General features: G+C 44.8%; 1 protein-coding gene across 2 annotated transcripts in view; it reads right to left on the bottom strand.

Annotated features, from left to right (window-relative positions):
* Positions 1-2,843: 2,843 nt before the first annotated feature.
* CTDSPL (CTD small phosphatase like) overlaps positions 2,844-23,130 on the bottom strand; it is a 72,122-nt gene continuing 51,835 nt past the window's right edge. Inside the window, exons 2-8 of one of the 2 annotated variants that reach the window (XM_083186818.1) lie at positions 15,872-16,029; positions 14,913-14,945; positions 9,944-10,045; positions 9,153-9,209; positions 6,221-6,313; positions 5,107-5,292; positions 2,844-3,073 (exon numbers count right to left, since the gene is read on the bottom strand). In XM_083186818.1, coding sequence (XP_083042944.1) covers positions 2,948-3,073; positions 5,107-5,292; positions 6,221-6,313; positions 9,153-9,209; positions 9,944-10,045; positions 14,913-14,945; positions 15,872-16,029 — 755 coding nt within the window. In that variant the 3' untranslated portion in view covers positions 2,844-2,947. The remainder of the gene's footprint in view (positions 3,074-5,106; positions 5,293-6,220; positions 6,314-9,152; positions 9,210-9,943; positions 10,046-14,912; positions 14,946-15,871; positions 16,030-23,130) is intronic. The other variant, XM_083186819.1, reaches the window with a different exon arrangement.

Below are 23,130 nucleotides of genomic sequence, written 5' to 3'. Positions count from 1 at the left end.
TTAGGACCATGGTGGGAATTACCCATTACCGCTGCTCAGCAGAATGGCGGGTGAACCGATGCCAAGTGCAGGTGCAACAATATGGATTTCCAGATTGTTGGGAGGTATTAAAGCACAAATATTAAATGTAGAACACACCGCGGGCTTTGTACACAATGCTATTAAATTTCAACATTAAACCCACCTCTTAGTAAATACACTCCATGGACCTTGTGGACAAGTCAGTCAATCTGTGGCTTCTTGGTTTTGATTGGCTCTGCCATACAATCCCCCAAAATAATAATAAAAAAACAAGATGAAGGGCGGGCGGTGGGAAATGTTAGTTGGGAAACGAGGACAAGTTATAATGGTTTTTCCTCGCTAACAGAACTTTCTCGAAGCGTTGTATGCCAATGAGGGCTAAATAATCGGCACTAAATTGAAACGTTGACCGTACGAGTTCATTCACCCACATGGTTTGAAGACTCGCCATTAACAGTGCTTTACCAGGCTTGGCGGACACTTGACTATGTGAATGAGGCCCAATTACTTGCATGTATAAACGTATATTGAAGAAAACAAAAAAAGCGCTTAGAGAAAACAAGTAAATAGATCAATTATGAAACGGAACACATATTTTCAGCCTCTTCGGTGAAAGCTAAATCATTAGCGCGGTATTTAATCTTGGGCGCTATTTTCGACTGGGGAAATAACACCTGTCACCTATTCAATGCTGCCATTTCCGACATCATTGAAGGCGGAATTCGACAAAACAGACTTTTAAACCATTCAAATCTGTTGTGTTGGAAACTGCCTCGGATTGTTGAATTCACTGACTGTTTTTCGCTGGCCACCCCTCCTTTTTTGACACTCGACAGGCGGAACCTTGAATTATGCCTGTCAAGTTGCAGGCCAGCTGGCCGAAAAATGGCCTGGGATTCCGACCGTCGGGACGTTCCGACAGACGGGATCCGGAATTGAACATCCCCAAAGACCATGGGGTATTAGGTTCCAATATTAGGGAACCAGCAGGATGTTGCCGCATTAATTTAACATCTGTAATCTTGGAACCAGTTCCATAACACCCGCCCCACCCACAAGTCTCCCATATTGCTTACAGAAAGATGCTACAGAAACGACAAAGCATTTTTCTTTTCTTGTTTAAAATTAAGTACGCACCATCAGGTTTTATTACAAACATCATGATACTGATTACACAACTTTTTTTTACTGATAAAACGCTGCAAAATAGAGAACAGTACAGTGGCGGAAAATAGCTAGAAAAACAAAACGATAAAACTTCACAAAACGGAACTTGGAAAATAATGATCTAGTGGGATAACGAGAAAAAAACAAAAACAAAATAAGAGTAACTTCCCCCCCAAACCATTACGTGATGGACCTTATATAGAATGAGATTAAGCCATTGGGAAGGGAACCTGCAGCTATCAACGTGCTGGGCCTAACGTGACTCGCCAAGACCCTTCGGGTCACAACTGGAGAACTACAGTTCGCCTGCCTTCGGCTTAATCTTATGTCCATGGCAAAAAAAAAAAAAAGACCCATGTGATTTTTTTAACAATCCCAAATTGTGCGTCAAACACCAATGAGTTCTGCCTGCCAGTTTGGCATTGACAACTTTGCGGACAGGGAGATGTGTATTCCTGAGGGAAAAAAATACACACGGCGCTGATGTCGCAGTACAAAAGTCTGCGGTACAGAAGATGTATGTATGTAGGATACGGATTCTGAGATACTCTGTGTACTGTCCGAGTTTGCAGCAAGCACTCGGAGCCTAGGCACAGTGGCTAAGAACAGTTTCGACAGCCGGTGGTCAACATCTTTTGTAGACTGTACAGTAGCAGCAGTTAAATAAAACCTTTTTACAACACAAAGCATCCAGCTTATTACCAAACTGAAAGAAAAAAAAACAAAAAAACTCTAGTGATCAATAAATATTCATCCAACGTTCCCCGTGACCACTTCCTACCATAATGGCAATTGAAGGTTCCACCGACCCTTCCTTCTCCAAATAGGAAATTGAAACTGAAAACTGGGAAGTGTGATTATACCAAAAAAAAAAAAAAAAAAAAACACCCCAAATAAATGTATATGTTACAGTCTAGACATTGGGAAAAAAAAGAAATATACACAAAAATGATTAAAAATTTACAATTGACATGTCCAAACTGTAGCGTTCATGAGAATGCAACGAAAAAAAGAGTGGCTGGGGTTGACCGGCCTGGAACTGCGGATATGAAAACCGGGATATGTGGATTAAGTGGAATTGCAGCATGCACAAATCCAAGTTTAGTAGCAAGTGTAACGCGACTGTACTTTAGAAAGTTTTGTTCGATTCTGTTAATCGGTAAAAAGATAGCAGGTACGTAAATTGTTTTTGGAGTAGAAAATGTTTTTTGTTTTTTCCCCTCTTAAAATCAAAAGACTTGAAAGGCACTTCATTCTGTAGGGGGAACCGCCTCAGACAGGTCAACTGCTGAAAGCAAAGGGGGCAATTTCTGCATAGTGTCGGACTAGGGGGGACGGGGGGGGGGGGGGGGGGGGGGGGGGGGGACGACTGATGGGGAAACAAAAGACGTTGCCAGCAATATCAAGCGTGTCTTTACATCCTTAGTAGATAGGTTTCATTTGGTGTGTTATTTTCCTTTATAAAAGCCTGAAAAGTTCTTAAGAATCTTATGAAAATTAGTGAAAAGCTCTCTTTAAAAATACTTTTTTTCTTTATTTCTTAGTCCATCGTTCGTTAACCCAACAGATGCTGAAGGAACGACCACAGATATTCCGCTCCATCTCCACAAGCAGAGAAAAGTGGCTCAGATGCCGGTGACAAACAGCAGCATTACCAGAGTCTTCTGCGGAACTTTATTTTTTTTCCCCATTTCGTATCGAATGTGGAAAAGCAAAAAAACGCATCAGCTGTCCCACCGGAGGGTTTGCACTTTCGGGGCTACCTGTTGCAGAGCTTCTGGAGCATATTGTAAACAGTCTCCTCTTTGCTCAGTCCTTCGAAGAAGGGAATCAGGTCGAGCAATTCCGTGTCGGACATGTCGTCGAACCAAGACTGCACTGGGACCTGCAAGAGAGACCAGAACTCAAATAAATAAATAAATAATCAAATTGTTAAATTAAATGCATGGACACATTCCAATTATTACATTGTGAGATTCTAAACAGTGCATAATACATTTAACCCTTGGAGTGCCACCATCTCTGTGAGATGTGCAAATAATGCACTAAAGATGCCAGCGTCGATCTTATTTGTTTTATAGATAAAAAAAAAAAAAAAAAAGTGTAAAAATAATAATACAAAAAAAAAAAAAAAAAAGATATTTCATAAATAATAAAAAAAAGGTAAAAACATTTCAGGTCATTATGATGAATAAAAAAAGGTTTGCTTGGTTAAGCAGGGTTGTAAAAAACACACAGTTTACAAAGAAAAAGGCATTTTTTTTTTTTTTTTACATTTACATTTTCAGGAAAAATGTAATCCTGGTTGTTATAATACTGTGAAACTTTGCTGTGTTTTAGAAACCTTGATCAACCTTATTTTAATGCTTTCTAACATTAACATCCCAAATTTATTAGGCTTTGATAGGAATTATTTAAAATCTTTCAATAAAAAACAATTTTAGACTAAACATAATTAAAAAGTGCATTTCAGAGAAACAAACACAAACAGGAGGAGTTAAGCATTAGTACTGTATATGCCACTGTCACTTTGAATAAAAACACTCGTTTAGATGCCTTTTTCGGTTCCCAGTTTGTTTTGAAGCTTTGAATGAACTAAACCAAAAGAAGAAAAAAAATCTTTCTACACTAGCTGAAGTTGATGAAGCAGTCAGAAGTAGTACAATAACGGGAAATACACTAGGGTTATCAAAGGTTGGGGGATAAGCTTGATGCTGGGCAGACTTAGCACCTCTTACCGGATTCACCTCCCTAGGTCTTTGTTGTGTGTGTTTGATTTACTGCATTGCTTCAGCTTACTTAGAGATAAAGACCACAAGCAACAAGAATGAGGACCACCACCAGGGATTCCCTTACAATAGTTAAAAAAAAGTCATGGTGTTGTAGTCAGAAAATTATATATATGTATGAAGGGTTTTGTCCAGCACGCAGTCCCCCTGTATGGTAATCTGCCCTGGTGCCTTCCTCATTACTCCCATTCAGGAGTAAAGATAGATAGTTGTGTAGAGAGGAGTCACTCACGGGTCTTTGAAGAAATGTCAGGCGTCTAACACCATTCATTTATCAACGTTTCAGTTTAATTGTAAACTTTCGTCAGGAATCCTGACGAAAGTTTACAATTACACTGAAACGTTGATAAACGAATGGTGTTAGATGCCTGACATTTCTTCAAAGACCCGTGAGTAACTCCTCTCTACACTACTATATATTTTATTATTGAAATCATGTAATAAAAGTCAGTGTATACAGTTCGCCGAAGACGCCATGTCAGCCGTCCGCCCTAAGCAAGCATCGCCACGCCTGCTTCTACAGGGGAACACTCAGTGTTGTTATGGGGACATCCATAAAATGCTGGGTGTTTCCCTATGCCACCCCCAGCACTCGCCACCCCCCCTCCTCACCGCAGCAAATGGCACGGCGAGTGTGTAACTTCACTGCCGGGCTTTGCACAAGCACAGAACTGTGCACGCTGGGGAGGAATTCGGACCGCAACCAGCGATCCTGAATCGGCCCCTTAGTGTAACCAGTCAGCAGAGCCAGCAGAGTCATCCAGTAAAACCATGCTGCTTATTACCCATTTGATAAGTGAGACTAAGACAGAACGGCTTTGGCCGGCATCTGTGATATTTAGATTCGGCTGACGGCGATGTCCTCTCAGATACAGCAGAGTTCGTCCTTGCAATAAGTTCTCTGCAGCTGCGTTTTGTTTCAAAGGTAAATTGATGAAACCAGTGGGGAAATTAGCGGCATGTTATCCACAAGCACAGCAACGATGGGCAGAATGACGAAGAAGCTGCTGCCCAGGTCTTATCACTGCTGGTTGTGTACAGAACACTTCTAGCTACACAGATCTCTGACACCATCCCCCTAACCCGCACGGCATGCCCAGGCTGACCCACTCGCTTCACCACTACTCACCGCGTTCTCCGGATGGAAGATATACGATGCCGGCGAGTTGTCCACGATAATGATTTTACTCAGCTCTCTTCCTAGACGGCTCAGATCTTTCACATAATTTCCTCTATGGAACACGCATGATTCTCGGAAGAGCCGGGTTTGGAACACGCCCCAACGGTCCAGCAGGTCGGCCACTGGGTCGGCATACTTAAAACAGAATTTTGATGAGAGGTTTAAAGAAAACACAGCTCTTGCTGGAAGGAGAAAGTGGACATTAGCCGAAGTTGATATGAAAACAATTCTAAGACTGCTGGTCTGACACTAGCTCAGCATCGCCGGACTTGGCTTAGCATTCACAGCTCGTTCCGGAGGAGACTCTTAGACTTAACTAGTGGCTGCAGAAGGCAACCTCGAAGCATTATTCGGATTCGCTTTTGTCGTCATGTTCTACAAAACATATTTAAAATCGAAACAGGAACTACGCAGCAATGTATCATACAGAAAGGCACGGTTCTTCGGTATAGTACACAGGAGACACCAGGTAGCATGCGTATACTTTGTTCAGTTCACAAAACGGCCGCCTCCACCCATCTACCTGGTGCCCTTGTACAGCCGCATGGTTAAAACGCAATAAGGCTCTACCGCAATGTTCAACTAATCAAAGCAACTAAAAAACTAACGGCAGTAGAACTTCAAAAAGTTGGATGGACGTCTAGGCAACCAACATACCGGCAGAATAAAAATCACAGACATTTCCCGACGCACTTCACTTCCTGCCGCAACGCTGGTACAGTTAATAGCGACCCTTGCGCGCGGCAGGGAGAGGCGTGCAGCGGAGTCTGTGCGCCGCTATTCTCCATGGTAACTTGTAGTGTCTACATACAGGCTTCATGAGCTGTGCATGGAGGCTATGTTAGGAGCAGAGCCCGTATGTTAAAGTTGCCGTCACCATGGAACACTTACCCTTACACACTAGCAGAAAGCACAAAGACACACTGGTAGACAAGAAGCAAGGAAGAAAAGGGAGAAACCGTAAGACAATTTCTGAAAACCATGTCGCACCCTCAAAAACAAGAAAAGGGATAAACACAATGTGACATAGAGGACACGTGCGCACATCGGAGCGGGCACTCACCTTCGCTAGGCTGGCTGTGAACAGGACGCACTCGAACAGTTCTCCCATCTTCTGGAGGAACTCGTCCACATGTGGTCTCTTTAGCACGTACACCTGAAAAAGAAGATCACTAGGTTGAAAGCCTTCACAAAATAATGCGGTTAACGACACTGCAATTATAACACCGGCTGTATAATGCTCTCGTCACTATTAGCCAAATTATCCTCCCATGTACTGTTCATTGTAAGGGCCCCAACTTTTTAATGCCAGGTTTGTGATGGCGGCATAAAGAGAGGGTGTTGTAAACTTTAATAGGTGTCGACATGGGCCCTCAAAACAGTGAAAATGCATGTCGACCTTTTTAGGTCTCAACCTTTTGTCAATGTTGAACCTACTGAACGATAAAAAAGAAACGGAAGACCCAAAAACTGTCCGACCCTGGGTGCGCTGTACAGTCACAAGCCTGGGAAAAATCACTGATTCATTACTGGGGGCTAAACAGGGTGTGAGATGTACAGCTATTATGGAGGAGGAGGCTGAAAGGCAACCAATGGGGTTCCACAAACAGAACAGAAGCATTATAGGGAATTGTTCCTTCATAAGTATCATGTGTCCAGACACAGCGTTCCTGCTCTTCTGCTGTAGTGCGCAGTACATGGCTGCTTCCCAATGCAAGTAATCAGGGATAGGCCAGATAGAGTGGGAACAGCCTATCCTGGATTACTTGAACCGGGCTGTAGCCCATTGCACAGGAAGACCCTGGGTCATCTTCACTTCCGCTTTCCAAGGGAACAAAACAAACCATTGACATTTCCGTGACTTGTATATTCATTGAGCGCACAACGCGTGACAGGTTCATACTATATGACTGAATATTCGGTATTGTGCCCAGTGGTGGCTCTGCACTGAACTAATGGCACTTAGGCTTCAGGTTCTGTCCGGGATAAGGTTATTTTAGGGACTGAATCATCTCTCATCGCACTTTACACCTAATCAGACTTTAACCTCTTGTGTTTATGTAATAAATATAGTGCGTCACCAGTAACATGACAGCCAGGCTAGTACAGCACAGCTGCTATTACAGCTTAGTAACGCAGAGTTACGCTCTGTGCATAGTGTGACACATGAATCCATTTTAAATCCTGGACAGCCCGCAGAATTTTTCTGTGTGACATTCACAGGAATGGCGGAGCCTGAGAGGGCCCGTCCTAGGAAGCAGGCTGGGAGCAATGACAGGTTGAGAAGGATCCCGGGACAAGGAGGCATCTAATAAGGTCATTATACTGGCGCTGAGCAGTGTGTGCGTAAGGTGTTTATTGAAGAGACGGGGGAAACAGAGTGCTTTGGAGGTAATTACAGGAGAGGGGGGTGGTCTGTGAGGGGATTCCTGACAGGAGAGGGGGGTGGTCTGTGAGGGGATTCCTGACAGGAGAGGGGGGTGGTCTGTGAGGGGATTCCCGACAGGAGAGGGGGGTGGTCTGTGAGGGGATTCCCGACAGGAGAGGGGGGTGGGTCTGTGAGGGGATTCCTGACAGGAGAGGGGGGTGGTCTGTGAGGGGATTCCTGACAGGAGAGGGGGGTGGTCTGTGAGGGGATTCCTGACAGGAGAGGGGGGTGGTCTGTGAGGGAATTCCTGACAGGAGAGGGGGGTGTCTGTGAGGGGATTCCTGACAGGAGAGGGGGGTGTCTGTGAGGGGATTCCTGACAGGAGAGGGGGGGGTGTCTGTGAGGGGATTCCTGACAGGAGAGGGGGGGTGTCTGTGAGGGGATTCCTGACAGGAGAGGGGGGTGGTCTGTGAGGGGATTCCTGACAGGAGAGGGGGGTGGTCTGTGAGGGGATTCCTGACAGGAGAGGGGGGTGGTCTGTGAGGGGATTCCTGACAGGAGAGGGGGGTGGTCTGTGAGGGGATTCCTGACAGGAGAGGGGGGTGGGTCTGTGAGGGGATTCCTGACAGGAGAGGGGGGTGGTCTGTGAGGGGATTCCTGACAGGAGAGGGGGGTGGTCTGTGAGGGGATTCCTGACAGGAGAGGGGGGTGGTCTGTGAGGGGATTTCTGACAGGAGAGGGGGGTGGTCTGTGAGGGGATTCCTGACAGGAGAGGGGGGTGGGTCTGTGAGGGGATTCCTGACAGGAGAGGGGGGTGGGTCTGTGAGGGGGATTCCTGACAGGAGAGGGGGGTGGTCTGTGAGGGGATTCCTGACAGGAGAGGGGGGTGGTCTGTGAGGGGATTCCTGACAGGAGAGGGGGGTGTCTGTGAGGGGATTCCTGACAGGAGAGGGGGGTGGTCTGTGAGGGGATTCCTGACAGGAGAGGGGGGTGGTCTGTGAGGGGATTCCTGACAGGAGAGGGGGGTGGTCTGTGAGGGGATTCCTGACAGGAGAGGGGAGGTCTGTAAAGGGGATTCCTGACAGGAGAGGGGAGGTCTGTGAGGGGATTCCTGACAGGAGAGGGGAGGTCTGTGAGGGGATTCCTGACAGGAGAGGGGGGTGTCTGAAGGTATAACTGACAGGAGAGGGGGGTGTTTGAAGGTATTAGTGACAGGAGAGGGGGGTGTCTGTGAGGGGATTTCTGACAGGAGAGGGGTGGGGGGGTCTGTGAGGCGATTCTTAGTAGACGAGGGGGGGGGGGGTCTGTGAGGTGATTACTGAAGAGCGAAATTGTGCACATGAGAGGTAGACCATAAAGGAGTCACGGGTGGGTGTAACCAAGAAAGGGGCTCACCATACAGCCCATTGTCATGGACCCCACCACTTCAGTGTCTGCCATTTTGACATCAAGGCAATTTGGACCTTCTTGAACATCGCCGTTTTGTTTCTGGTTGCAAAGGGGCCCCGATAACAGGACAAGCTTCAGGCTCCCACAAATGTAGGTCTGCCATGGTTTGTACCTCTACAACCAAACATTGTCACTCCTTTAATGCAAAGTACACTGAACAAGGTTGTATATCACTTACCTGGTGTATGGTTCCATCTATTTCCACCGGGACAATAAAGTCGGCATTATTAATTGGCTAGAGGGAAAAATAGAAATTAAGTTAAAATATGTATTCTTCCAATTAAACCACAACTTGTATAAGAATGCAACACACAGGGAACAACTATGAACAGACACAGAGCACTGAAAGGCTACGAAATCGATCAGCGACACCCCATGTGTTCAGAGATTGGGAACACATTACACTCCCAAGTCTCAGCGGGGAATTTGGCCTGATAGTTTGGTTGTTTCGTATTTTGATGAAGTAATATAGGACAAGCGCATACTCTAAGATGATTGGTCAATTTCATGGGCAGAAAATGGTGTTAATGGATGTGCCATGCTGCTTTGGCCAGCCCCCAAACAAGCAGATTGGTGCAATTTGTTTGAATGGATTGGGTTCTCCTGATGTCATTTCCAGACTGACGTGTGTAGACAGGGCACATTAGATCAGCTGAAACCATCTTCAAAAGGGATTCTTTCAAAGAAAGATGGCGCAATAGGCAAGGGTAGGGCACCTATAGCAATCATTCTTCAAAAGAAGAGGGAGGGGTTAGGACAATCTGTAGCCATTCACAGCATTAGAAAAAAGTATTCTGCACACCTTTGTGTGACGTTTCCATTGGTTGTAAACTTAAAAGTAGGAGGGGCTTGGTAATCATACAGACAATAGTGGCATCTAAGCATTTACACCAGTGACACGGACAGCGGTGCAATACCACAACTGTACTGGCCCAATCTATAGAGAGGTGGTGGGTGCAGAACCGGTACCTTAAATGAACTGTGCACTAAGGTTTCATCCAGGTCAATGACCACACATTTCTTCTCATAGTCGGACACTCTCAGCTCTGGAAGGAGGTATTTTGTAGGTGGCTATTGGGAAATAAAGGACAAAGTAGAACATTAAAAGACCTCTTTAATTGTAAATAAATTGTTAGAGTTCTAGAACCGGGTGTGCATCAGGTGGTCACCAGCAAGTTGTTAGACAGTCATTAGGGTGACACCATTAGGTCTACATGCATTTAGGCCGACATGTGCCTTGGTTGACAAGCAGGAAGGTTGACATGAGTCTAGGTCGACATGGGGTTTTTCAGTTTCTTTGATCCATATGTCGACACAGCCGACATGGAAACAGGTTAAAGTGCACCGTGTGCGCTGGCCACATTATTATATTCTCCCACCACGCCCTATTGGATGGTAGGGCATGAAATTCCGGCTGTCGGCTCAAAAAAAAAAAAAAAGTAGTGGAAAACCCCATGTTGACCTTTTGACTGTCGAACTAACCCTGTTGACCTAATGACCAAGTCAACCTAACCCACGTCAACCTATATGCACGTCGGCCTAATGACTGTCTAACAACTTGCTTTTTTACAATTCAGCATCTACAATCAAGTATATTATTCAACTCTAAGATGGACTTTGCGTTTTGAGATGCATAAAATAAAATATATCCATTAGTGCCTCCAAAAAGCCGTGTGAATAGGCTGCATGTACATGTATGTGCCATAAATGGCTGCAGCCACCAGGCAGAGATAGGCATACCATAAGATCCCTTTAAACTGGGACACTAATGCATTACACAGGTTCTCCAGCTGGCTGACATCAAGCCTACATTTCAGCTGGTTATAATCAGCCACAGAACCTGTGTAATACATGCGCGCCCCAGTTTAAAGGGACAGTATGGTCGACTTATGCATAGGCCACATGACAATTTAATTTCTACACTCTCTTAACCTTCAGTGCGACACGGCTGGTCAGCCAAAGGATAAAAGTAAATGACGGGCGGTCACAAATGTTGCGTAGGAGGACAGGGAAAAGAAATAACAGCTACATTAATAATATACGGTTGGGTTACCGTCCAACAAGCTGGAATTAATCACCTAGCAAATCAATAAAAACAAAGCGATTCCAAAACAGGAGTTTTATGTTCCTGGTATGAAGGACCCTGTAGCAGTGTTACTACTGGCCTAACGTTGGCCTGTACAAGAGATCGCCCATTACCGTGTGTTACTACAATGGGACCATTACCTTCTGCAACACTGCAGTATGCGTGTCCACCATCAATAACGCCAGCTACAGCATCTACAGCCAGGAGGACGCTATCGGAGGAGATTTACCAAGTCTTGGAGAGCAATAAGCTGGAGAGAGACCAACCAACCAGCTTTCAACTGTCAATTTGGCTGGCACAGCCTGCAAGAGTGACAGTTAGGCAGCGATCGATTGGTCCTTTTACTGCTCGCCGCGATTTGATAGATCTTTCTGTAGCATGCAGAGGAGATACTCATCTTGGCAGCCTGCAGCTCACAGCCACTGAGCTCATAGACTACCCAACACATGCCTGCAAGTGGCCACATCTTACCCTATGATGTGCCGGCAGCAACCACCTGTTCAGCCCAAAGCACCGGTCATTGGTGGCGGAGGTCACTTCTAGGCTAACCCGATATTCCCAGGCTGCAAGAATGCTAGTATTGGTCAGAGTCTACATAGAGGAGTCATGCAAACTATATCCTGGGGGTCCGGGAGTGCGGCCTAGTCACCGTGATCACGTTCTGCACAAGTACGGTTCCAAAGAAAGGCACAGAGGTCTAACGAGAACACTAATTGTTTACATGTAATTATTTATCACTATATCCCAAAAATAACAGAAGTGTAGAATGCAGGAGCTGGTTAATATTGTACCTGGACTACAGATCCACCGAATTAGGTCAAAGGAGTCTGCGAGCCCGCGTGTTTGGGACAGTGTCTCAATGGGTTCTCATACAGGACGACACGTGGATAACATTCAACTGAGATACAGTCATTGGCTCCACCCCTGATAGGTATCCAGGTATGGATCATTAGATCTCCACCACATGGGTCGACATGCAGAAAGGTCGACATGGGGTTTTTCACTGTTTTTTTATCCGAATGTCAACACAGTGGACATGGACACTGAGCCGTAGCACTGCGTCCCCCTGCGCTCGGCACACTATTTTATTCTCCCACCGCATCCTAGTGGATTGTAGGGCATGAAATATCGCCTGTCGGCACATGTTGGCTCATAAAACTGTGAAAAACCCCATGTCGACCTTGCCCGTGTAGACGTAATGTCATGTCGACCTAGACCCATTTTGACCTTTCTACAGCAATTTAAATAAGTGATTTTGCTCCTTTCAAAACACACTCACTGGGCTGCTAATAATACGACATCCGGGTGTTATTATGTATAGACAATTCATTCGCAGTTCTAACACTTCCAATGTGTAATATGTATGTGATCTGCTCGGAGCAACATCAGTCTCTTCTAATATACAGCAACATTGCACAACCCAACATGGTCATTGGGAAAGCTTCTAATATACAAGAGGCTCTGATCCTACAGTGATGCATTAGTACCGATGCTAGATTAGATGTAATCCTACTAAACTGATCATCCACTCATTAGTCATCTCACGGCTTGACTACTGTAATGCTCTCCTCACCGGCCTCACTCAATCCCAACTGGCTCCTCTCCAATCTGTCCTCAATGCTGCAGCCAGGCTTATCTTCCTCTCCCGCCGCTCTAACTCTGCTACTCCCCTTCAACAAAATCTGCACTGGCTTCCATTCCCCTACAGAATCCTCTTCAAACACCTCACACTCACATACAGGGCCATCTCTAATGCCATTGCTCCATATATCTCTAACCTCATCTCCATTTATACACCCTCCCGCCCTCTACGGTCAGCTGACGACTGTCGTCTCTCCTCCACCCTGATCACTGCTTCCCATGCTAGAGTACAGGACTTTGCCCGTGCTGCACCCCTTCAGTGGAACGCACTCCCTCGCTCCATTAGACTCTCCCCGACCTTGCAAAGCTTCAAACGGGCACTGAAAACTCACCTATTCATCAAAGCGTACCCTTCCACTGCATAAACCAGCTGGTTCTCCGACCCCTTGCCTGTTTCCTGTTTACATCCTGCTATCTAACCACCACCCCCTCGCTTGCACCTCTTGTAATCTGTCTGTCTCCCCTTCCTACTAGATTGTAAGCTCCTCCGAGTAGGGCCCTCTTCCCTCCTGTTGTCAAAGCCCACTTCTCTTCACATTTCACTCACAGCTCTCCTTTACTCCAACACTCAGTGACCATCTTCATACTCATCTCCATCATTGGCCTCAAGCCTCTAGTTGTATGTTGATTGGGTCCTCACTACTTACATTTAAGCTGTAATGTGTATTGAACTGTGGTGCTCTTTATTTGTACTGTATTTTTGTTATTTATTCAATGTTATGCCAAGTTTTGTCTCCCTGTATTGTTCCTTTGTACGGCGCTGCGAAACACTTGTGGCGCCTTATAAATAAAATTATAATAATAGTGATGCATTAGTACCGATGCTAGATTAGATGTAATCCTACAGTGATGCATTATTATGGACGTGTAGATTAGATTTAATCCTACAGTGATGCATTATAAGGATGTGTAGATTAGATGTAATCCTACAGTGATGCATTATTACAGATGAATAGATTAGATGTAATCCTACAGTGATGCATTATTACCGATGAATAGATTAGATGTAATCCTACAGTGATGCATTATTATTGACGTAAAGATTAGATGTACTCCTACAGTGATGCATTATTATGGACGTGTAGATTAGATGTAATCCTACAGTGATGCATTATTATAGAAACATAGAATTTGACGGCAGACAAGAACCACTTGGCCCATCTAGTCTGCCCCTTTTTTAAACATGTTACCTCAAATTATGGACGTGTAGATTAGATGTAATCCTACAGTGATGCATTATTACGGACATGTAGATTAGATGTAATCCTACAGTGATGCATTATTACGGACGCGTAGATTAGATGTAATCCTACAGTGATGCATTATTACACACGTGTAGATTAGATGTAATCCTACAGTGATGCATTATTATGGACGTGTAGATTAGATGTAATCCTACAGTGATGCATTATTATGGACGTGTAGATTAGATGTAATCCTACAGTGATGCATTATTATGGACGTGTAGATTAGATGTAATCCTACAGTGATGCATTATTATAGAAACATAGAATTTGACGGCAGATAAGAACCACTTGGCCCATCTAGTCTGCCCCTTTTTCAAACAGGTTACCTCAAATTATGGACGTGTAGATTAGATGTAATCCTACAGTGATGCATTATTACGGACATGTAGATTAGATGTAATCCTACAGTGATGCATAATTACGGACGTGTAGATTAGATGTAATCCTACAGTGATGCATTATTACACACGTGTAGATTAGATGTAATCCTACAGCGATGCATTATTACGGACGTGTAGATTAGATGTAATCCTACAGTGATGCATTATTACCGGTACGTAGAGATGTAATCCTACAGTGATGCATTGTTAATGACGCACAGATTAGGTGTAATCTCCACATGTTAATAGATTCTTGGCTGCTCCTCACTCGTCACTGTAGTGCATTTTTCTGCACGGCACCATTCCCGGAGCATTGGCACGCCTGGTATTGCTACATAATCTACTAAATACCAAAGGAAGGGAAGAAATCCCCACCATGCCCGTCAGGCTTCGATGGACCTAGAAAAGTGCAAACATAAGATACACTAAACTACGCCACAAATAATCCCTTCTATATACAATTATGCATGGAGGGTAGACGGAACAAAACTGAACTGGTAGAGAACTGCGAAACAGAACAAATGAGAATGTGAAAAATAAACAAAGAAACTTAGACAGAAATAAGGGTAAAATAAAATACATACACCGGGAATGGTAATGACCTGCGTCTGATCACCCTGCGAGAGAAAACAGCAAAGAAATAAAAAAGTTACTAAGTGACAGCGCTACGGACACAAGAAACATGAAAAATAAAAGGAAGGACGGAGACACCTCGGAAGGTTGTGTGTAAATAATACGGGCAACCGGGTACACTTACTACTTCTAAAAATGTGTCGATGTTGCCCATGGCAACCAAATCAGATTCTTTATAGTATTCTAGAAAATGATACACAGAAATCGGATTGGTTGCTATGGGCAACATTGACATCTTTCATTTTTAGCAGCTTTAGTAAATATACCCCTAAGTGTGTAAGTAAATAATTTATTGTTACTCCACTGTTCTAGCAGCCAGTTTACTATGAAGCACTCTGCATGTGACTGCTACCGGCCACCAGGGGGAGCTGTTGTGTTGCACAGAACGTTACTCTGGAGTTTATTGTGGTCAGGAAGTATTACGGGGCCTACACAAATTAGATCTCCGGACAGGGCCAGTGCTCTCACCAGAGAACACTGGCCCTTGGCAAATTCTCTACGTGACAAAAGCAGCGTGCGGGGCCACCCCATCGCCATGGCCCCTACACACGGAGCGATGTAGGGTAATTTTCTAAGCGATTTAGTCAGATCGCTTAGAAAATGTCCTGAAATACGTAGGGGCCACTACACTGCCTACATTAAATGTAATTGAAATCTTCACGGGCCTTTATCCATTTGATTTACCCAGTAATTTTTTACATTTTCTTAACTGTACTAAAAGCATTACAACATAAATGGTTGCTATTGACAACAGCATTTCCATTCCACTTCTTGAGGGGAGCACACTCAAAAATAAATATCAATCAAGAGTACACAGAGATATTCCTTCAGCAACTGCGTCTTAAAGACGGAAAGATAAATGATGGCATTATATACATTTAGAACAGAGATGTGATCCAGAGGCCGTTACCTTTTGTACGCCGCCATTCTCTTCTACCAGCGGAGGCAGGGTGTTGCTGTTGTTATTAGAGGACGGGGGCTCCGCATTGTAGCTCCGAAAACAGCAGAACAACGAGCTGAAGATGCTTCTGTTCCGCTGCTTTTTCAGGCTGATGTTACATTGGGAAACTGGAGGAAAAAAACAATAAATAATGATAAAGACATAACACGTAAACCCATACACAACAGCACAAGTTCCAGTGTCTCACCCAAGTTCTGGGCCATTCATTATTACTATTATTTATCTGTAATCACTAGAAACAGCCTATAGGTGGCACTGTCCCACTGCATAATTACACAACTTTGTATCATTGAGAGATTATTTATCAAGAGGGGGTGGGAGGCTGTGGGGCTTGGAAGTGCAGCCACCCCACATCATTGTTAAGGACAAAATATCTAAGGGCAATGCCTTTATATAAAAACATGGGGTGTCCTGCTCTTAAAAAAGTATTGTCCTTTTCAGAAATCCCCTTTAAGTACACAGTCATGGACTGATTTTATTTTCACCTATGTGGCTCATTCCAAGCAGTATCCAAACCAAGGGAATCACTACGGACACCATTTTTTGGTAATAAGAAGGTTTATGGTATGAAGGATTCAGGGTTGGCCGGTTTAAAAAAATATAATAATACCGATGCTGGCGTCATGAAGAATGTAATCCTGAAAGGGGTCCAGTAAGTATACTTACCCTCCCCTGCCTGTCGCATAACCCCAAACGCTCCCCGCTTGTCAATGTTAAAGTTAGAGAGCATTAAGCAACCCTGCCTGTAAACAATGGTACAAAAGTATCCTGTTCCCCCAATCACTGTATGCAGAAGTACAGATCCTCCAAAGGCTCCTACACACTTGCCCATGAAGGGAGTGACGAGGACACACTAGGCGACACAAGAAGCCCTTTCTGTGCGATATTGCCCAGTGTGCGTGGGGTTTTGGAGTCCTGCACAGCAGTCAGGTCTCCGTGCTCCTCACTGACCCACCGACTAACCTGGCACAGACACCACTATGGTAATAGTACTACCACCAGCAGACAAGCCACTGAGTGCACGGGATCCGGCCTACACTATCATTAGTGCAAGCAATTGTTTTTATGTGATACTAGGTTGGTTATTTACATTCAGAAGTATCTTGTTAGAGGACGTCCAATGTAGATGTACAATCACAGGCACTAATATGCACTAATCCAGTGGTCAGAAACAGGGGTAAATTTCCCCAAATGGGGCAAAAATGAAAGTCCTGGGGTAATGGACGGTCACCGAGACACAGCAGGGCATGCACAGGGCTCTAACAAGTGGTGTCACGCAGACCAGAGCCGCAGGGTGTCTCCTCCAGTTCAGATAGCGCATACTTTACCGGTTTTTAAAGCCTGGGGACTCTTTTTTTATTGTATGGGTGCCTGGGACATGCTCCGCCCGGATTGAAGTGTGCACCCTTTAATTATGTTCCGGCCAGGCCTGGGAAGATCCGTGTGGCCACCTTTGTAGTTATGCGGTTGCAGTAACGGTCTGAGTAGCGGCCCAACATCACATTTCTTTTTGTACTCTGGGGTGGACTGACGCGTGCAAAGGAGATTGGAAAACGCAGACTGTGGACACTGCCTGAGCCGCCTCATGGTGAGAGGTGCACATTGCAGTGCCGCTCGGCCGCTCCCCACCGGTGATGGGTCAACACATTTGGCCAGGTGGGAGAGACACACTGGGAATGCTCACTACGGCTAGGGTGGTGGCAGAGAGGTATGTGGCATCTACTAATAGATTCAATAAAATCTTGAATTCAATTAATATACGATTCAAATCAAGGGGGTAACATCTGCGTCTCTAAATATATTTTGGGGTAAAGGGTAAAAGTTCCCTGACCCCTGCACTAATCTGTCCACAAAGAATTAGCAAGCTTCCTTGCAATGGAGGTCCACAGCAGATTGTCAGCAGGGAGAGACGCTTTGTCTGACAGAACCTGTAGAGTGCTAGTTCTTTGCATTTAAAACTGAAGCAACCCCGTGGGATGGGGAGGGTAAACAGAGCACACGTGCAGTGGGGTGCCACGAGATACTTGCAGGGGTGCCTTTGGTTGCCCAAGACCAATTCAAATTATTTATGGTGAATACAACAGGCAAAACCAGCGCTTGTGGCCATCAACCGTAACATATGTGGACAAATAGAAGCAAATCCTGTTCATGACCACATAACTGACCATAAGGATGACATATAAACACAATTTACTTAATTTTATATTTGTTTATGTATTTCTCAACAAGAAGCATTTGGCCAAGGGGTGCCTTGAAAACAATGTTGATGCTCTAGGGCGCCATGATCCAAAAAAGTGTGGGAACCACCGCACACGTGTATTCAGGCGCAGAGGTACATCATATCGGATATGGTTTATAAAGTAAAATTAATATTTCCATAATCACTATGAGCACACAGTTTCTATTCTACTTGCAGGTGTGTTTCAGACCACTCAGTAATACTGTTTCCACTTATACAGTATGGTAGCTAAAAAAGGCAGAGTAATACGGTCACCCCATATCCTAGGTCTTCAATTTGCTGTGGAAGTTGTGCCCAATTATGTGATTGTAAATCAGGGTTGCCTACCCTCCTGGAATGGCCGGGAGGGTCCCGGAAATCAGGAACCCCTCCCGGCCTGGAAAGGGGGGCAACCATCCTGCAGTGCCATCTGTCTCCCGCCAACTGCCTCTTGTGAGGAAATGATGATGCAAATCGTGTCATTTTAGCCCCACCCCTGCAGTGCAATGCCTGAAATAACGGCAATGCACAGCGGGAGGGTGTGGCTAAAATGACGCGATCAGTCTCACTACATCCCCAAACAAGGCAGCCCTGACTCCGCCCCTTTTCGCTCACAGGCGATGGCCCCACCCTCCTGCCTCACTGAGCTCCCAGAGAGGGCAGCCACAAAGTTGGCAAGTATGCGTTAAATGTGTTGCGCAGTTCAGGGATGACCTCAGGCTTAACTATCTAATCAGCCAATAAGCAGGGGTTGAGTGACATCATCCAAGGTGTGATGTCATGCTGATAATAGTACTGCACCTTTTGTTCTGGCTGGGACACCAATGAGGCATTGAAGTGTAAACCCGTAATCACCCTACATTTCTTCCGTTGCACCTGGGACAGATTTCTGCCTGTTGATCTGTACATTTTTGTCCTGTTTTATTAGAAATGTACCTTCACGTATGCACATTGTAACTGCTCCTTCTTAGCATTCTTTCCTAACTAAGCATTGTAACACTATTGTAAATAACGGTTTTTCTTTGTTAATTCATATATGCTCCCAGAATCCTTTCCTCTAAAGATTGTAGACCGCTACAACATGCCATAAAACTTTATTAATTTCCAAAGTAGGGGGCGATATCACAGACTGCGTGGATGTGTAGTATTGCCGAGCTCATACGCAATTGTTTCTAAAGGTGTTGGGCAATCCGTGACCCACTGTTGAAATGTTTTCACGGGTGGCGGCAGTGCGTTGTGTTGAATTATTGCACTCTGATCCGATAATCCAGAGCACAGGGTTATCCGCACAGCCAAGGATAGTGCAAGGTCCCACGACATACGACAAAACACAAGCGCTTCACCCCAGTTCACTATGTTATTCTCATCGTGCTGGCCTTTGGATCGTTTTTGTCCCATCGGAGTGGAACGGTTCCAGTCTCCAGTTATCCTTGTAAGGCAAAGAGACAGTTACTGCCCTGGCACTGACCCGTAGCTGGGCACCTGGTAACAAATAGGTGCAGGAGTTGGTCCATTGCAGCGTACGACTGGTAAACAGCAACAGTTACCATTTCAGGAGGATTGTACTTAGTCTTCCTGAGATCTCTCAGACAAAGTCATTAATATGATCAAATAAGAAAGTCATTCAGAACAAAGACAAGACAATCAAACCTTCATCAGGTACCCTAACTGGACTTAATTCCCCGACAACAAGGAGACTGTGCCCTTGTGTATATGATCTCACAACAATACCTGATTATTCTGGTGACAGTCTAATAAAGCTGCAAGCAATCAAAAAATAATCTTGTCAGCATTCACAATGGTCTGGGGTAGAGAAACAGCTCACGGAACGTGCGTATTTAAAACATTCAGGAGAGCTACAGAATAGATAAATATGGAATCAGCATACATGGGAGAAGCAAACGGGTGAGCAGACGAGATATAGGAAGTGGATGTACAGACAAGACACCAAGATCTATACTAAGACCCATTTGCAGAAAATCTACTTTCATTTGGACCCTGTGGAACACATATATACATATTTTTCATTTCATTTTTAGTTCCTGTGTATAATTAAACCATTTGAAGCATTAGCTACTGTAAACTGGATGCACTGGATTTCCATACACATCAACTTATGATAAACGCCTGCGACTTACACAGGATCTGGTCAACGGGTGGCTCTCCAGCTTTGTGACACTACAAGTCCCAGTGTATCCTCATGCTGAGGCTTTGTGGTGTCACACTGGAGATGTAACCACTCCCCCTCCCATTGCCCACACCCCTTTTTTTTTTTTACCGGGGCCCAGCGGCACTGTCAGTGCCCCTGGGCTAATCCTGCTCTGCATAATGAGAGAAGAAAACTTAAATACTTCCTTAACTAATTTCAGGCACCGATGACCCAGGTGGCCATAATGGTACTCTGCCACTAGGTGGCACCGTTGCCTTTGAAGACCTCCTCCTCTAGGGAAAATAAGAGGGTGTTGGCACAGTACATACATAAATATATATGAAACCTTAATTACTCATAATTACCATGTTCCACTAAAGGTCTTTGGCACTGAGGCTTTGCTTTATTTTTATTTCCAGCTGGATTCAAACAAAACAAAGCGCTAGTGCGGAAGCAGGAAGGAAGGCGAGCGATTAGGTGATGCCTGGTGGGGAGCCCTTGGAGAGGTTCATGCAGCCTGCAGTGTGAGGTTATCTGCAGATTGCCAGGCAGCCGTGAGAGCGGTGGGATTCCAGGGGGGAGGCTGTGCAATCACATTATAGGCTGCAGAGACCTGGGCCTGAGAGCGTGTGTATTCTCTTTACCTGTACCATATGCCCCCTGTCTGTCTCCCCCTCCCTGTAGATTGTAAGCTCCTTGGAGCAGGGCCCTTGTCCCTGCTGTTCTCACGGCCCTCTTGTTGCATTTCAATTACAGCTCTTATACCCGGTTTATACCTAAAGCTAAGTTGCACCCAGGTTTTTGTACCAGACTTTTAGACCCTTTTACATCCACGCCCCCCTCTCAGCATGGGGACATTACCATAGGCGGGGCCTGAGCAGGCGCTGGGAGCATCACCCATTGGCGGCCTTTACATTGTAGTGAATGGGTCCCATCGACACCGGTTTACCTGTTTACATTACACCATGATCTGGGTTGAACCCATGTTCAACCCAGAACATTTGCTGGGTTGAAAGCCCCGTTTACACTGCTTAGTCCTGTGTACCCTGTATTGTTGTAATGTGTGCCATATGTACGGCGCTGCCAACCACTTGTGGTGCCTTATAAATAAAATGTAATAATATTATTAATAATAATAATAATAATAATAATAATAATAATATCACCACCACCACATTAACAGCGGGAATATTCAGGAAAACGTTCTGCGTCACATTTCTGCAATGAAATCCCACACATCCTTAACCAGGAGGTCTACAACGCACAACCTCCATCACCATGGTGTCCACCAGGGTAAGAAGCAATGGACCAATGGTTGGGGGATGTTCTTCAGCACTACCGCGGGTGGCTCCACCAACGTTCGGAGGAGGCAGGCATGTGTTTGGTAAATAAACATTTTAGTTACACCCTTTTAAAAAGGCGACAGATGACAGTACTGGAATATTTCTCCCCAATATAGAACATGTGGCTGATTACATCCAACTTTATATTAGGACATTAAGTACTGGTCCATTAATAAATTCCGTAACATAATACTAAACCATATACAGTAACGTTCTCGCCCAGATAGCATCTATGCACCATTCAGCACAAGATGCCGGACATGACCGAGATGCTTTGAACTAGACTATACTATGTGTACCTTAGTTTTCTTTAAATTGTGTCTTATTTGCAGATGCAGCAAAATAACCGCTCTCTGGGTGGAATCGAGGAACGTAAGAGTGCTGGGCGTCAGCAGCTGGTGCCCAAAGGAACGATTCAACTGTAGCAAAGTTTGGGCAGGATTGGCTGCTATTTCTTAGCAATTAGATATCATTGATGCAATTCTGAGAAACATCAGCCCCATCCGCGCAGAATGACAGCGAGATCTGAAACACTGGGGTCGTGTTTTGTGCATGCGCTAAAGCACGCACACTCACCAAAAACGGTCATGATACTCCTGTGTTTTTGCCGCCATTCAAAGTTACCTCCCCCCAAATAATTCAACTGTCAATCACTGCAAACGGCACGGTAAAGCTGCCTTATATTGTGCGCAGTGCCTATGCAGTGTTGCGCTAATTGCTCAGCTAATACCATGTTCTCATTGCCGCCCCTGTAAAATACCGGGTTTTTCTTGCCGGATTTTTGGGGGGGCACAGAGCTTCTCAGCTCAAAAGACCCCCTTCACACTACACCTCAGACAAGGGAATTTCCCGTGTCTGCCCCTTTCACACTGCTTTCCATGGTCTGCCTTCCAACAAGTGTGAGGAATGTAATAGCAGCTTTGATTGGCTGTTGGGAAATTTGTACGAATTACTGTGATTGGCTGTTTAAAAACAGCTTTTATTGGCTGCCTAAAGATTATGTCATTTTAAATAGGGCTTTTTTCACCAGCACACTGCATATCATGGCTATTACAACATTTAATAAAATATTAATAATAAGGACAAGACATTTATGTTTTTATGTACATATTTTAATCATATGTACATTAAAGTGATTTTCACTATATACGTACTTGTATAGCATATAATGTATACGTACTTGCGTATATTTTATATGTATAATAATTGCGTATAATGTATACGTACTTGCGTAGCATATAATGGATGTCACATATCACATCCCCCAATGAGCTTGTTTTTTGGCATCATGTGTGAAAAACACGGGTCTGTGCTGTTCACACTGATGTACACCCGTGTATCACCCAGGAAAAACCCTGCAAAAAACCTGTGTCTAATTCCCTGGGCATAACACCCGGGACTTTCACAAAGACCCTTTCACACTGAGACAGGACACGGGAATTTTCAGCTTGCCCTGGGACATACCCGGGTTTTTGCGGCAGTGAGAACGGGGTATAAG

The sequence above is a fragment of the Crinia signifera genome, chromosome 5 (genome assembly GCF_055691185.1).
Source record: "Crinia signifera chromosome 5, ASM5569118v1, whole genome shotgun sequence".
Taxonomy (NCBI): Eukaryota; Metazoa; Chordata; class Amphibia; order Anura; family Myobatrachidae; genus Crinia; species Crinia signifera.
The sequence above is the reverse complement of the archived record's forward strand: the minus strand, read 5'-3'. Positions and strand labels throughout refer to the sequence as shown.